At 41.1% G+C, this 14,029-nt stretch overlaps 1 protein-coding gene across 3 annotated transcripts in view; it reads left to right on the top strand.

Moving 5' to 3' along the window:
* Positions 1 to 14,029, top strand: part of MIDEAS (mitotic deacetylase associated SANT domain protein) — a 55,866-nt gene that overhangs the window by 33,140 nt on the left and 8,697 nt on the right. For all 3 annotated transcript variants that reach the window (XM_084521013.1, XM_084521011.1, XM_084521012.1), the window contains exons 3-12: positions 1,312 to 1,632; positions 3,158 to 3,503; positions 3,972 to 4,038; positions 7,730 to 7,872; positions 8,775 to 8,878; positions 10,192 to 10,267; positions 11,461 to 11,549; positions 12,720 to 12,869; positions 13,075 to 13,248; positions 13,540 to 13,739. In XM_084521013.1, coding sequence (XP_084377139.1) covers positions 1,312 to 1,632; positions 3,158 to 3,503; positions 3,972 to 4,038; positions 7,730 to 7,872; positions 8,775 to 8,878; positions 10,192 to 10,267; positions 11,461 to 11,549; positions 12,720 to 12,869; positions 13,075 to 13,248; positions 13,540 to 13,739 — 1,670 coding nt within the window. The remainder of the gene's footprint in view (positions 1 to 1,311; positions 1,633 to 3,157; positions 3,504 to 3,971; positions 4,039 to 7,729; positions 7,873 to 8,774; positions 8,879 to 10,191; positions 10,268 to 11,460; positions 11,550 to 12,719; positions 12,870 to 13,074; positions 13,249 to 13,539; positions 13,740 to 14,029) is intronic.

Genomic DNA, 14,029 nt, shown 5'->3' with positions numbered 1-14,029 from the left:
TTTGTTTGTGTGCCAGCTGGAGCACGTTCTCTTGCTCATCAGTGAAGAAGCTGGCTGACTTGATCTGTAACCACAGTGAGATGACAGGAGAGGTCTGAAACCTTACAACAGAACCTTCTTATGCTATATTTTTGTCAGGATTAGATATTCTTAGTGGCACACAATAGATTCTTTTTTAAGACTTGAAGTAAATCTGCAAAATTGTTGAAGCTCATGCTGGAGACCTCTCATAGTACCTGAGAGATAACATTGCTTTAGTTTCCACATCACAGAACTGTTTGTGTAAATTCCTTGGTAGGTTGTCACTCACAGAGTCTGCATACCTAACTGCATCCAAAGGCTTTCCAAACAGGGCATTAAGTTTGAGAAAAGTTCTGAAAGGAGCATCTTCTACAGCTTCTCGATTGCACTTCACTGTAGCTTGAGAAGGCCTTTGCATCCCTGAGGGGGACTGTTTTTGAAAGTTGTCCTTTGACATCCAGCTTCCAAGTGAGCTGGCAACTGCTTTGAAGTTGGTTCAAGAGTGGAATGAACATGCGGATAGTCATTTGAAGCAGCAGGAATCACTTATCTAGTGATGACTTATCTGAAGTCATTTGGTGTTCCAGTATGCATGTGCTTGTTCAGTAACTCAGCCTCCTGTCCTTTGTCCTTGGAGCTGTTTTCTAGGGTTTGCGTGAGTAAAAGCAAAGACATGGACGCTGTAAGAGCAATGTAAACTGAGCTGGCTTGCAGTTATGCCTTGCTGATTCTGCTGAGAAGTTCTTCAGGCTGTTTGGACAGAAAACCTCAAAGGCTCCAGTTATAAAAAGGAAAGCTGTTTCTGTCACGTAAATTGGAAGAAAATTGATAAAAACCTAGCTTTTTTCTTTTTTTTTTTTTTTCTTTTTTCTTTTTTTGTATGAGAGATTTAATTAACTTTGCCATTGTTCCATTCTCTGGAACAGAAGTGTGATATTTGAAATGAATAACCTGCAGCTTACAGTCATTACTAAACCTGAAGAACCTTTGGGGAAGTTAAGCGGCAGGGCACAATTTCATCTGGAAAATAAAATGTCAAACCATAGGTAGTAAAATGATTCTTATGGATGACAAGTCCAAGTTTTCTAGTGGCTGAGATTTTAGGGAACCCTCAACTAATTCTAACAAACTGTGCTAATACTCTTGTCAAATATTCTTTTTCTTCCAATAACATTTTCTAAATCCCTTTCAGCTTGCAAATTGCATAGAGAGAGTTAATATACTGTGTGAGAGATCTGATTTGTTTTGCAAGTGCTACAGAACTTCTAAGGAATCTATCTTTCTTCTTAGGAACTGGATACTTCAGAAGAGAAGAAAAGTGTGCTGATAGCAGCTCCAGGACCTACAGCTGCTAAAAGCGTGGTGGAATTTGCCAGTTCTTCACCAGCTCCTAAAAAAGCCCGGGAGGACAGCAGTCTTGTGCCTCTTATCATTCCTGTATCTGTGCCAGTGAGAAAAATTGACTTGCAGAACCTTGGAAAAGAAAAGTCTGAGGATGGGAAGCTCCAGAGAGGCCAAACAAATGATCGAGGTCCTTGTGAACGCAAGCCTTCTGTGATAGTCACTCGGAGGCGATCTAATCGTAATACTAACATGGAAACCTCAAATCAGGTATGGGCAGGCAAAGAAACCAAAGAGAGCCGAATCTGTTATATATTAATTATTGCCAGCTCAGCATGAGCTGGCAATTTGCACTTACAGCCCAGAAAGCCAAACGTATCCTGGGCCGCATCAAAAGAAGCGTGAGCAGCAGGGTGAGGAAGGTGATTCTCCCCCTCTGCTCTGCCCTTGTGAGACTCCACCTGGAGCGTCGTGTCCAGCTCTGGGACCCCCTGTGTAAGAAGGACGTGGACCTGTAGGGTTGTGTCCAGAGAAGGGCCATCAGGATGCTCAGAGGGCTGGAGCACCTGTCCTGTGAAGACAGGCTGAGAAATCTGTGGTTGTTCAGCCTGGAGAGGAGAAGGCTCTGAGGAAACGTTATAGCAGCCTTCCAGTACTTAAAGAGAGCCTGCAAGAAAGCTGAGGAGGGACTCTTGTCAGGGAGTGTAGTGATAGGACAAGAGATAACGGCTTTGAACTAAAAGAGGGTAGATTAAATTAGATACAAAGAAGAAACTCTTTACTCAGGAAGTGATGAGGCACTGCAAGAGGTTGCCCAGAGAAGTTGTGGATTCCCCATCCATGGAGGTGTTTCAGGGCAGGTTGGATTGGGTTTTGAGAAATGTGGTGTAGTTCTTCTATTAAAGTAGTTGGATCTCAAGGCTTGAACTTGGAATGGGTGCAGTCTGGGGACCGTGGTTTTTCTTTTTCTTTTTTTCATTTCATAGTATTGCCATATATGTCATATTTCATGGACCGTTACTGCTACTACTAGTACTGACAGGCAATGCCCAACTACTAAACAGTAAAGAAATCCAGATGTACAATAACAATAGAATAAATACTCTGTCTCTCCTTGAGTAAAGAGTGTTTTCTCCATACGTACACTGATAACATCAAATTGTGAGTAGTGTATGTATCTCCATGTGTGAGTGAAATCCAAAGTGGAGATTCATTCTCATGGAATTTTAATCTTACTGAGGTTCTGAAGATCAGTATTTGAGTGTTTCCTTTCAAGTTCAGGGTTTGCGTTCTTTAAACTTTTTTGTCTTCTTCTGTTTGTCTGTTGAGAAGTGCAGTGGAACATTCCGATACCATCGGGAAACAGCAGACATCTAAGGAGGTTTCTGTGCATTTACATGCTTGACCATCTAAGATAATACTGTAATGTTTTTTTTCTGTTCTCTAATCACTATCTGGTGTCATCTTGCATCTGTATCAGAGTTCTGCTGAACTTATATGTCCCTTTTCCTAGCTACTGTGAGGTCATTATCATCTTTCCAAACAAAGGTTGGACCAGACACGTGATTCCTAAGCACTCAGAGGTAGCATTGCTACCTAATAGTTCTTGTGTGTTCCATTCCCCATCATCTTCCTCCTGCTTTCCCTTTCTGCTTGTTGTTGAGACCTGTCCCCTCCCCAGCTACCCTGTCTAGATGTTGACCTGCCATGAAAGAATGTTGTTATCTCACGGAAATTCTTCAACTGACCTGAAGTTTTAAAATGAAATTAAATGTATAACTTTTTTTTCTAATAGCATGAAGATGCTGTCCCAAAGGAAGAAGCAGAGGGTTTTGCCCGGAAACCAAAGCAGCGCCCAAGACCTGAGCCACTCTTCATACCACCAAAAGCTGGCACCTTTATTGCACCACCTGTTTATTCTAACATTACTCCGTATCAGAGCCACCTACGGTCACCTGTCCGTCTGGCAGATCATCCTTCAGACAGGAACTTCGAGCTACCTCCTTACACTCCTCCACCAATTCTTAGTCCAGTGAGAGAAGGATCTGGGCTATATTTTAATGCTATCCTCTCTTCAAGCGGTCATTCAGTTCCACCTCCAATGACTCCTAAAAGTGCTCACAGAACTCTGCTTAGATCAAGTAAGTTCCACTTTTTCCTTTCCTTCTTGGCTAATTTATGATAAGGAACTATGGAGCAATAGGAGGAAAATCATGACTTTTGGAGATGTGGGTATGTGGAACTGGGATTTCTTGCTGGTAAAGTCTGGGCGGCTAGGATGGAGAAATTGCAGCGTTCCTTCCATCTGGCCATGCATGTTATGATGTGTTCAAAAGTAATCTCTGTCACCCCCTACTGACGTTCTCAGGAATGGAAAAGTCAGTTCCTCTTCTATAATAGACCGTCAGTATCTTGTCCAGATAGAGTTATTACTAAGATGTAGATGTTGACTAGAAGCTGAATTCTTGGACATCTTAAACTCCTTTAGCATATGGGTACCTGTTTTGAGAGGTGGCTACCTCAGATAGATTTACAAGCTTTGTGAAGAATATATCTCAAATGTGAAGATGATCTGAGATGGTCTGAGCAGTTCTTTCATTGCCTTGCAGATAGTTCAGAAGTTACGCCTCCTGTTCTCACAGTAGTGGGGGAAGCCACACCGGTCAGCATTGAACCGTAAGTACCCAGCAGAATCTTAGCTTGGTAGTAAACCTACTTCTCTTCCTGCTGCTAAACCTTCAGGCTGCTCTCTGTACAGTTTAATGTCTCTTAGAAACGTTGAAGGTACTCCTATTAATGACTCAAAATATAAATTGTCTTATTTACAAATGGCTCTGTGCAATAAGTAACACTTGTTTGGGCAAATGCACCTTTTACTTCTGGTGATTTTTCCTACTTTCTATTACTACGCATCTGTCTTCGGGCTGAAATAGCATTGATTATCCAAAGGTGAGTGTCTTGTGTTGTTGTATATGAACACTCCTTTGTAAGCTAGTTGTTTTAGAGTGAGAAAAATAACACTCCTATAGAGGAAGGCCAAAACAGAATATGGACAAATGTAGTTAGCTTTCACATGCACTGATCAGGTTGCAGGTTATCCATGTGGTGTGTTAGCTTCAGCGCAACTGGGAAGGTGGCTTTGCTCCCTTGTGAGCTGGTGCAGACTGAAAGCACTGCAGCCACTTGCATGCAGAGTGTAGCCTGAACTAATAAGCCTAATTAAACTTCTTAGTTGGTTATGTGCTGGGAAAGCTCAGACATAGGAGGACCCAGTGGCACTAGGGAACGCAGTTTGGAGACACTGAAGCTGGAGTTAGGAGCTTAGGTTTGGTGCCAGTCCTGCTAAACCTGTCAGGAAAAGCAATGCAGCAAGCATCCCTGCACAGCCTTTGTAAACCCTCTGGGAATGTTATCAGCCACAGTTAAGGGCTGTAGAACTACAGCAAAGTAGTTCCAATCTGGTGTTATGTCTATAAGAATGAACTCTTGCGAAATCTATTCATGGAGATGCATGTCATGACAAACGCCCATGTGGCTCTGCATTCCTGACTCTCTGCAGCCAGAAAGGAATCTCAGCTCTAACTCTGCAGCATATCCTGTTAACATTTGAAATATTTAATTCACAGCCCCCAAACAAATAACAGGCCTCTTTTACTTTTCTTCCCAAATTGCCCGTGTTTAAAGATTAACTGGAGCATTTGCTGTCAATTTATAGGACTTCTCCCCCTTTCCCCATTCTGCCTTCTTTTTTTGATGTTTTGTACACTTCTGGCAGCAGACAGCCCTGAGCCAACTGAAAACTATTGCAGTTGTGAATGAACCCGGGTTATTCGTGTCACCTTTGCAGATTCCTTCCAGGACCAGTCTCTGGTTCCATGACAATTCAGATGTAAATAATCACTATTTTTCTACTCCTGTATCCTATATTGCACCAGCACTTGTTCAAGCCCATTCATGGAAATAAAGAAGCACACTTGTTAGTTTTAATCTGTTTTGAGAATGGTTTAATTTGTTGTTTTGTTGTTCATTCATTTCGCGTAGTTCCAGGTGAGCCCCTTCTTGAACAGATTTTTTTCACACCAGGTCTTGATCTTTGAACTCTGCATGGTGCAATTGACTGGTTGTTGTGTCTGCTGGTTTAAATGACTGAAGTCAGTGGCATAATGTTAGCTACCGATTCAGTCATGGAAGAGAATTTTCAAATATTCACTAGGAAATTCAAACTATGGTGACTCAGTAATGCAGGTTCATTTTCTGTTGCCAAAAGGGGTTATGTGCAAAGAGCCATCCATCTTGCTGTCATCTTAGGCTCATTGAACAGATGCTTGTGCAGGTTAGTTTACTTTGGATTTTAACCACAATAAATTAAGACTGTTGTCATTCTGTGTTGTCAAAGTAATTAGTTTGCTGCTTTAATGCTAATTTGTGCGACACTGTTGTGGTCTGTTATGTGGGCATATCTTCTATCAAAGAAAGATGGCAGGAATCCTGATTTTCTTTTTAAATTTTGATTTTTTTAAGAAAATTTTTAATTTGATCCATTAATTTGCATTCTTGACTTTGTCAAAAGTTGACTGTAAGTTGTGATTGCCATATATTGTATTATTAATTGCTTGTTCTTTGCCAGACCTTCTGCTAATGCTTCTCAAAAGGTCATTGCATTGCAGAGATTCAGAATAGGAAAAGTGCTAATGAAGCTTAATTGTTCTGTTTGTGAAGTAGCTTAATGGGCAGCTGGTGTCACAGATCTGTGTTCTATGGGTCTTGAGCTCAGTTGCTTCCAAGCCTCAGTCACTTCTCAGCTAGCCAGCCACAAGTACTGCTGTGGTGCATCGTCTGGGAGTTGCCTTCCCAGTTCATAGCCTCAGTCCTGGATGTTGCCACACTTAACCATACCACAGGGAGCACCAGGAGCACTGTCAGTGCTTACAGGAAAAAGCTTTTGCCGTACTGAAATCTAGGCTTCCTTGTTAAAGGAATCCTAGAATAACTTATCTTGAATGGACCTTAGGAGGTCATCTGGTCCAAGTCCTTGCTTGGAGTAGGACAAATTAGATCAAGTTACTTGGTAAGTGATGAGCTCTTGCAGTGAAAATCTGTTTTTATTTGGACATTGCATGTGCCAGATCTAACTCTTAGGCTCTTCCAGCCTAGGGCTACCATACTGGAAGTTTACTTTGAAAATAAAAGGCAATTTCTGAGATATCTCTTCAAGCCCACGTTCTTTTTTTTCCAATTCGTCCAGCTACCTCCCTTCATCTCACAAGTGAGGACAGAGAAGTCTGTCTTGGGACATAAAACCTCCCACGTGTCCCAGACATTAAAAACCTTTTTATCTGTTTCCAGTTGACAGCAAAGTGTCAGTTGCTGTCAGTCTTGCCTTCTGGGGAGGGGAGTCAGTATCTAGAACCCCCTCCACCACTGTGAAACTGCATGCTGTAACTGTAGGTGAGACTAATTGCAGTGAGCAGCAGACTCCACACTGGTATCATTCTGCAGTCCCTCACCGTGCTGAATCTGTAAGTGTTTTTAGTTTTGCGTTGTATTTTTTTAGCAAGGTCTTTAGCAAGTCTTGTATGAAATCTCTTGCTTTTATTTTGCTGTCGTGCTCTATCTGCCTAACAAGATAGTCAGTCAATATCATGCTATTTCTGTCCAACAAGATAATCAAGAAAGGTAAAGAATTAGAAAACTATGGAGTGTTACAGGTTTAATAGACTTTTGTACCTGTGAAGCGCTCAGAACAAAACCGAGTTCTTCCTGGGGTTCTTCATTTTCCACGTGACTTCCACTTTTAGTATATTTGAAATTGAATAACTTCTGAGAAGCAGTATCTATTGTGTCAAGTCTGTTTTGTGAGATGTGCTGAAACAGTTAAAGCCATTGGCATCAGAGGGAGGACATTTTCAACTGCCTTAGTTCTCCCGAGCCCATACCATGCCACAAGACATATAATGTCCCTATCATTTAAACTTTGATAGAAACTGGAGATAATGTTTTGGGGAAAGTGACAGACAGTATGTAGTGGCATGTCTAAAGCTCTCCTGCTACATTTGCCATATCTGAATGTCATCTCCTCATCTCCTACTGGAAGGAAATTTTTTAAGCAGTTAACAGATCCGTATTTAAATGCAATTCCAAGCGTTGTTGATCAATAAGACAATGGAAACTGGTAAAGGCCATAAAACCTCTCACCTTTCGAGTCATACTGGTTAATGTAACCAACAGCACCTGAAAGCTGTTCTTGTTATTATATGCCACAGCCTGCTGCATTTCAGTTTCTTCATAACTGTTGCTTTTTGCAGACATGAAGGATATCTGGATATTGTAGAGGTTGCCTGACCAGGACTTGTTACTCTTTCTGCAGGCGGATAAATGTAGGAACTCGCTTCCAAGCAGAAATCCCATTGCTCCAAGATAGATCTCTGGCAGCAGCTGATGAACATAAAGCAGAGCTGGTGTGGCAGCCATGGGGTGACCTGGAAACCAACAAAGTCACCCAAGAGAACGGTAAGAATGTGGAAGGCTGGTGACTAGGACTGAATGCCACAGCTTTAGTGGAAGTAACCATGCATCTACTGCAGGCATAATTTAAAATGTCTTAGAGCTGCAAGTCACGTGGCATATTTAAATAGTCTTGAATACTCCATATTTAAATGGAGTAAAACTTGGTTTGGGGGGTTGTGTGTGGTGGCAGGGAGGTTAATAGGATTTTTTTTTAGATAAAAGGGGGCCTGGTCAGGCAAGGAGGGAGCAGCCTTGAGCTCAGTGAGGCTTCCTTGTCTTTGCTAACATTTGAATGCCACATGCAGTCAACTTCTATATTTTTAAGAGATGTTCTAAACATAATAATATTTGGAAAAATCAATTTGTAGACGGAAGTCAGGATGAGGAAACAGGAGCTGTGGCAGCTAGCAGCAGATTGAGGAGCTGTCTGCTGTTGGTGCACATAGGCTGTGGCATGTACAAATGCTTCTTTTGCTGAAGCAAAGAGGAAGTGGGCAGGCCTGGAAGAAATCTTTCTGAGTCAAGAGAAAAATGGGTGTTATGAAATGGAAACTTTGTAAAGATCATAAGCTAATAGAGGGGGGATTCAGGAAATCTCTGATGTGAACAGAGATGGGAAGACATTACAGGAGGGAAGAGAGGAGATTAGCGAGAAACACCACATGTAAGTAGTGCTGGATGCAGTGCTGTGCTATGTGACATAAATTCTAATAAATAAATAAAATAAAATAAATTCTAATGTCCAAATTTGACCCAGATACATTTGCAGTGACATTCAGCATGTCAGTTTTAGCTTCTGTTATGTCTAATTCTGCTTCAGAAGGGCTAGTTAATCATGTGAATCATGTCAGAAACTCCATTTTAATATTCTAATCCAAATATGTTTGGTATCTCTGTGGAAATAGTGGAAAACCTGCTAGCTGCTGCCTGTTCAAGCATTTTTCCTGGGGCTGGAACCAACCAGGAGCTGGCGCTGCATTTCTTACATGAAGCGAAGGGAAGCATTCTGGTGAGTGTTCCCAGCTTTTCACCTTGGTTTTAATGAAAGATTTTAATAAAGGCCAGATAACCTGTTATTTAATGAAAGGAAAGCCTTGTGAACTCCTTCCTATGCATCTAGCTCACACTGTTTAGTGTCCTTTGGAGATGTTGCTGTCAGTAAAGTGCTCTGTCAGGTGTGCGCAGCCATGCTCACTCCTTGTGTATATTTCAACCTTTGACATAGTTGGCTTTTTAAAAATGAGAGGCTGGGGCTGAAGCTGAGACTTAAAATGTAGTGTTTTGCTCCTCATACTTTTGGCAAATCCATATAAGTTCTATGTGCGTGTCTATAAAGTGGCTTGTGCTCACTAACTTTGCACCAGTGTTGTAAGATACGACACACAGTTAATGCCCTTTGACACTCCTGGGAGGTACTATCAAAGAACAGAGCACAGCACTCAGCACAGGATCATCAGCCTTTTCGAGTTATGTGATTGACTGAACCTGCCATAAATCAGCCCTGTGGTCAGATGGTGTAGCCCACCCTTTTTCCTGGCTGCTTGTTGGTCATCCCCTGTACTGTGCCAGCACTGGCATTTGTGAGACTCTATATTGACCTGCCCTGGGAAAGGGGAAGAAATTAAAAACTTTTTTTCCTGTGTTAGTTTTCTTCCAGATAGGTTCACAGAACCAGCCCTCCATTGTGAGTGCTGTTGCTGACTTTAGGGAGGAAAGGACTGCCCCTCGCAGCTGGAGCTCATGACTAAGCTGGTTTAAACTGCTTGCAGTGGAACTGCAGCTCCGTTCTTTTCTTCTGCTAACTTTGGAAGTAGTTGCAGTTTAAATGCAGGGTAAAAAGCACATTGAGAAGATTTTTTTGTGTGTGTGTAGAATCTTTCAGTCACATGACTGCTGTCTTTTGTTTCGAAATAGTGAGTTAAGATCCTAATGACTTGGATATTTGACAGACATCATTTTAGGGCAGGGTTTTTGGATGAAAATACGTAACTTAGGCTTTCAGTAAAGGAGAGGAAACTGCTGCGTGGTCTCTGTCTATATGGAATTAACTGTCTCTTGTCACCGTGGTGATTGGGTTGGAAAGCATCAATTCGCAGAGTGGTGCTGAGGTACTGAGAGGCTTACCACTTGCCAGGGATAGCCAAAATTTAGTGGACAGTCAATAATGTGATTTTGAAGTTGTATCCCATTCCACATCCCAGGTGTTAATTGTGCTATAGGAAAGAGCTTCTTTTCAATTAGCTTACTAGAAAGGAGAGGATTAACAATCACCTGATCTTTGCTTTAAATACCCCAAACATTAATTATTTGTGTTTATTTTAGGGAGCTTTGACCAAGCTGCTATTGAAGAGGCCAGTACGATCACCTACCCATCCTCTGGCAGATTATCACTACACAGGTTTGCAAACTTGATTAACTTTGTGCTGCTTGTCTGATATACAGGAATTCTTCCATCATCTTCCGTTCTAGGGAACTCTGTAATATTACAGTAAGATTTAAAGGTCACACTTCTGTCTGTTAAATCAGATGATGACTTGCCAGGAATTTTGCCTGTGCAAAACATGACACTTATAACACAATATAAGACACTGCATCTCTCAGAATATGCATGTGTGTATTTGCATATGTGTATTCTGTTTTCCTTCATTAGGATAAAGGAATCTGATCCCTTGTACTAAGCCAGAGAGAATGCAGAAAGACAACCAGACTGGTAGCCTCAGAACCACAGACTCTCTGCCATGGATTTCTAGGTGGTGGAGTTAAGAGGGGTTCTGTGGGAAGAGTTTTCAAGCTTGCTGAATAACGCTAAGAGATGCAGAGCTTGGCCAACTGTTGATGGTCATTATTTCTGCAAAATGTAAATGCTGTAGACTGTCTTTGTAGTGTTGTTCCTAATTAGGAAATATTAAGCTGTATGGTGCTAGCTAACTTCAATGATCCAGAGTGACCCTAGCCACCTGAGAGACCTGATGCAAGGTAGTAGAGTGACATCTAATAGCAGCTGCCATAAAGCATAGAAATTGTATTTCTTTATTATTACACACTACTACTATAATGCTGTTGCTTAGGTAGTATCTATAAGATAAGAGAAGATTCTGGAATGTGTTTATTATTACACACAAGGGCACTAGAATAGTAAGCGTATTCGGGAGGTAATAGATCTTCAGGTACAGTTTGGTGTTATGCCTGATCTAGTATTATTGTGGATTGCTGCTGAAAGAGAAGATTCTGTTCTCCTGCCCTAGCACTTCCCTTTTATAAAATCTGATGACTGGGCCACCCAAAAATGTCTGTTAAGTTTACTGTTTTATTGGAACACATTTTAGCTCTTCTAATCAGCTGGTTTTAGCAAGCTGAACTGAGTTAACCTGTGATGAGCACTAGTACATCTAACAAAGGAAGGGAGGAGAGCAGGGCCAAAGTGGAGCAGTAAGGAAGAGCAGCCAGCAGTTAAGCAGGATTATACAGTGAGACTGTACCCTTGTATGTTTGCGTTGCTTTTATTTAACAAGAACTTGAGTGAACAGTACATAAAAGAGTTAACGTTTGGAATCACAAGGGCTTCAGTTATAATTTTTTTTTTATCTACAGGATCAGACAATTGGAAAGTTGCTGAAAAGAAACTTTTCAACAAAGGCATTGCAATCTACAAGAAAGACTTTTTCTTGGTCCAAAAGCTTGTAAGTTACTTCTTTTAAATGCTTTTTGTTTGGTTGGTTGGTTGGTTTTTATGGCAATATGTTCTTGTGTTCAAACATTTAATACAGGAAGTTCAAACTTGATTTTTCTCAAACATCAGTATTAAGCATTGAGACCTGCACTCAGAAGATTTTAGACAAATTTTATCCAGCAAAGCATAGAATCTCACTAGAGATAGCCAGAACAATAGTATTTGTTTTGCTGTTGTTGTTTACTCAGCCCTTGTACTTACTGCATTACTTCCATTAGTCCATGCAGCACAGATATCACTTCCACAGGGCATATTTATAGAGTGCTGGTAATGTTCCAGCACGGCTTAAATGGCTTGCTTATAAAACTAAATAGAAACGCATCCTTGTTGCTGATGAAAAGAACCAAAGAAGGATATGGGAATGATGCATCCTTTTGTTCCCAGTTTTCTGTGACAATGATAGTAAAAGCAACCACTCCTGTTTATTTTCATGAGGCATGGCACTTCGGTAGGAGGAAAGCACTTGAGGGAGTTAGAGTACACAATTGGGAGCTGCATGCATATTTCCTCTGAATAAGTAACCAAAGTGCATTTAAGTTACAAAAGCACAGAAAGAAAGAATATACTCCCAAACATAAAAAATGAAAGTAAAATCACTGATAGAGAATATATAGATGGCCATTGGTCTGTCTGTACTGATAGTTTTCTGTCACCACACATGCATGAAATGCATGTGGCCAAAATGGGAAAGTGCTGCAAACCTTCCTTTCCATTTTTGGAACGGTATTCTGCTCTGGTCTTCTCTTAAGTGCGGCTGTAAAATAAAGCTCCCCCATAAAACTGAAAGGCTGCTCTCAAGCCTGACAGCTCAATTGCAATGTTTCAGAGGCTAAAAGGTGCTTAAGCTTACAGAGTGCCGGGTTCTGTCACCTTTACATTGACCATGTTTTCTTTGGAAATTTGGTCTTGTAGTTATCAAAGTAACAGTGGCAGTAGGGGATGGGCTGTGGGATGGGGCACACAGGAAAAGATGACATGGAAATGAAGGCTTTAACAGCAGTTGTAGTGGAGTAGAAGCTTCTGGGGAAAAAAATACAAAGTGTATTTACTGCACCTTTATTATCTATAGAACTTTTTTAAAATCAAGTAATCCATTGGATGTATGTTTTTTAAATACCAGATAAAAACCAAGACAGTGGCTCAGTGCGTGGAATTCTACTACACGTATAAGAAACAAGTGAAAATTGGTCGGAATGGGACCTTAATCTTTGGGGACATTGATGGTGCTAATGAAAAATCTGTGAGAGATGAAGCTGAAGTTGACATCAAGGTAATTTCCTAAATATATGTCTTCTCTCTTGAGCTATGGTGCTAAGTCTGATTTTATGTGTTGTCTTGTTTGCTAGTAAAATCAAGAGCAGACACAATCTGGCCAGTGTGGAGGGGTAAAGACTCATAAACAAGCTTGTCTCCTGTGTCACATAGCATTTACTTGCAGACACCAAAATTAACAGTTTCTTTATCTTCTGGTGAAGAGTTCCCATAGGTTTGCACGTGTTCTTCCTCTCAGAAGGGACATTTTCAGTGAAGAACAGGGACACGCGGAAGAGGAAGAAGAGGAGGAAGAGGAGGGAGATGAAGGATTGGATAACAGAAAGAAGAGCACACTTCCCCTCAAAGATGCAGAGACACTACAAGCTGGTGTAACAGTAAGTACTGCATTGTGCATATTGTACTTTCTACACCACACTCTCTCTACACGTAGTTTAGAAAATACCAGTTTTTCAGATGTAAACGTTTCTACCTCGAACTCCTCCCAGAGCAAGGGACTGGGCTGAGGTAACTTAGAGTGTTACTGGCAACAAGACTGTGCTGTTGTGGAGGAACTGGGATGAGTAAGGCGAGGAAACTCCATACAGTTATTTTGGTTGATGTATGCATAGGACCATGGTAAGAAGTGAATTTAAATTTGTTTGTCTTACCTTTCCCTCTCTCTAAAGGCCAATGATGCCAATATTAGGAGTCAAGAAGCAACTGCCACAGGCAGAATTGGAAGGAAGCCGAGGGAGACAACCATGAAGCCTCGAAAGCCTATTGCTATTCCAGTGCAGAGGAGGCGGCGAAAACAGAAGATAAAATCAGATGCTACCAGTAAAACTCAGAACACAGAAAACACATTTCCATGTAAAAAATGTGGCAGGTAAGAGCAACTTAGCTTCCAGCAATAGTCACCGAATTACAGTAGGGCATTTCCGCGTGGAAGCTTGTTCTCAAATGAGCTTGCTTTCTGTCTGTTTAGGCCAGAGACAATGACAGTAATTTTAATGATTTTATTACCCTTATTACCATAACAAATGTCATAGATTAGGGAAGGTTACGTTGTTTTTTTTATAACTTGCAGCTTTGAGATGTCTTTCATGTCAGAGGTATATTGATATTAAGGTACTACTGCTTGGATAATTACCTTCTGCTGACTGTTTTTCTTCGAAG

Source organism: Aythya ferina, assembly GCF_964211825.1.
Source record: "Aythya ferina genome assembly, chromosome: 5".
Lineage (NCBI taxonomy): Eukaryota > Metazoa > Chordata > Aves > Anseriformes > Anatidae > Aythya > Aythya ferina.
The sequence above is the reverse complement of the archived record's forward strand: the minus strand, read 5'-3'. Positions and strand labels throughout refer to the sequence as shown.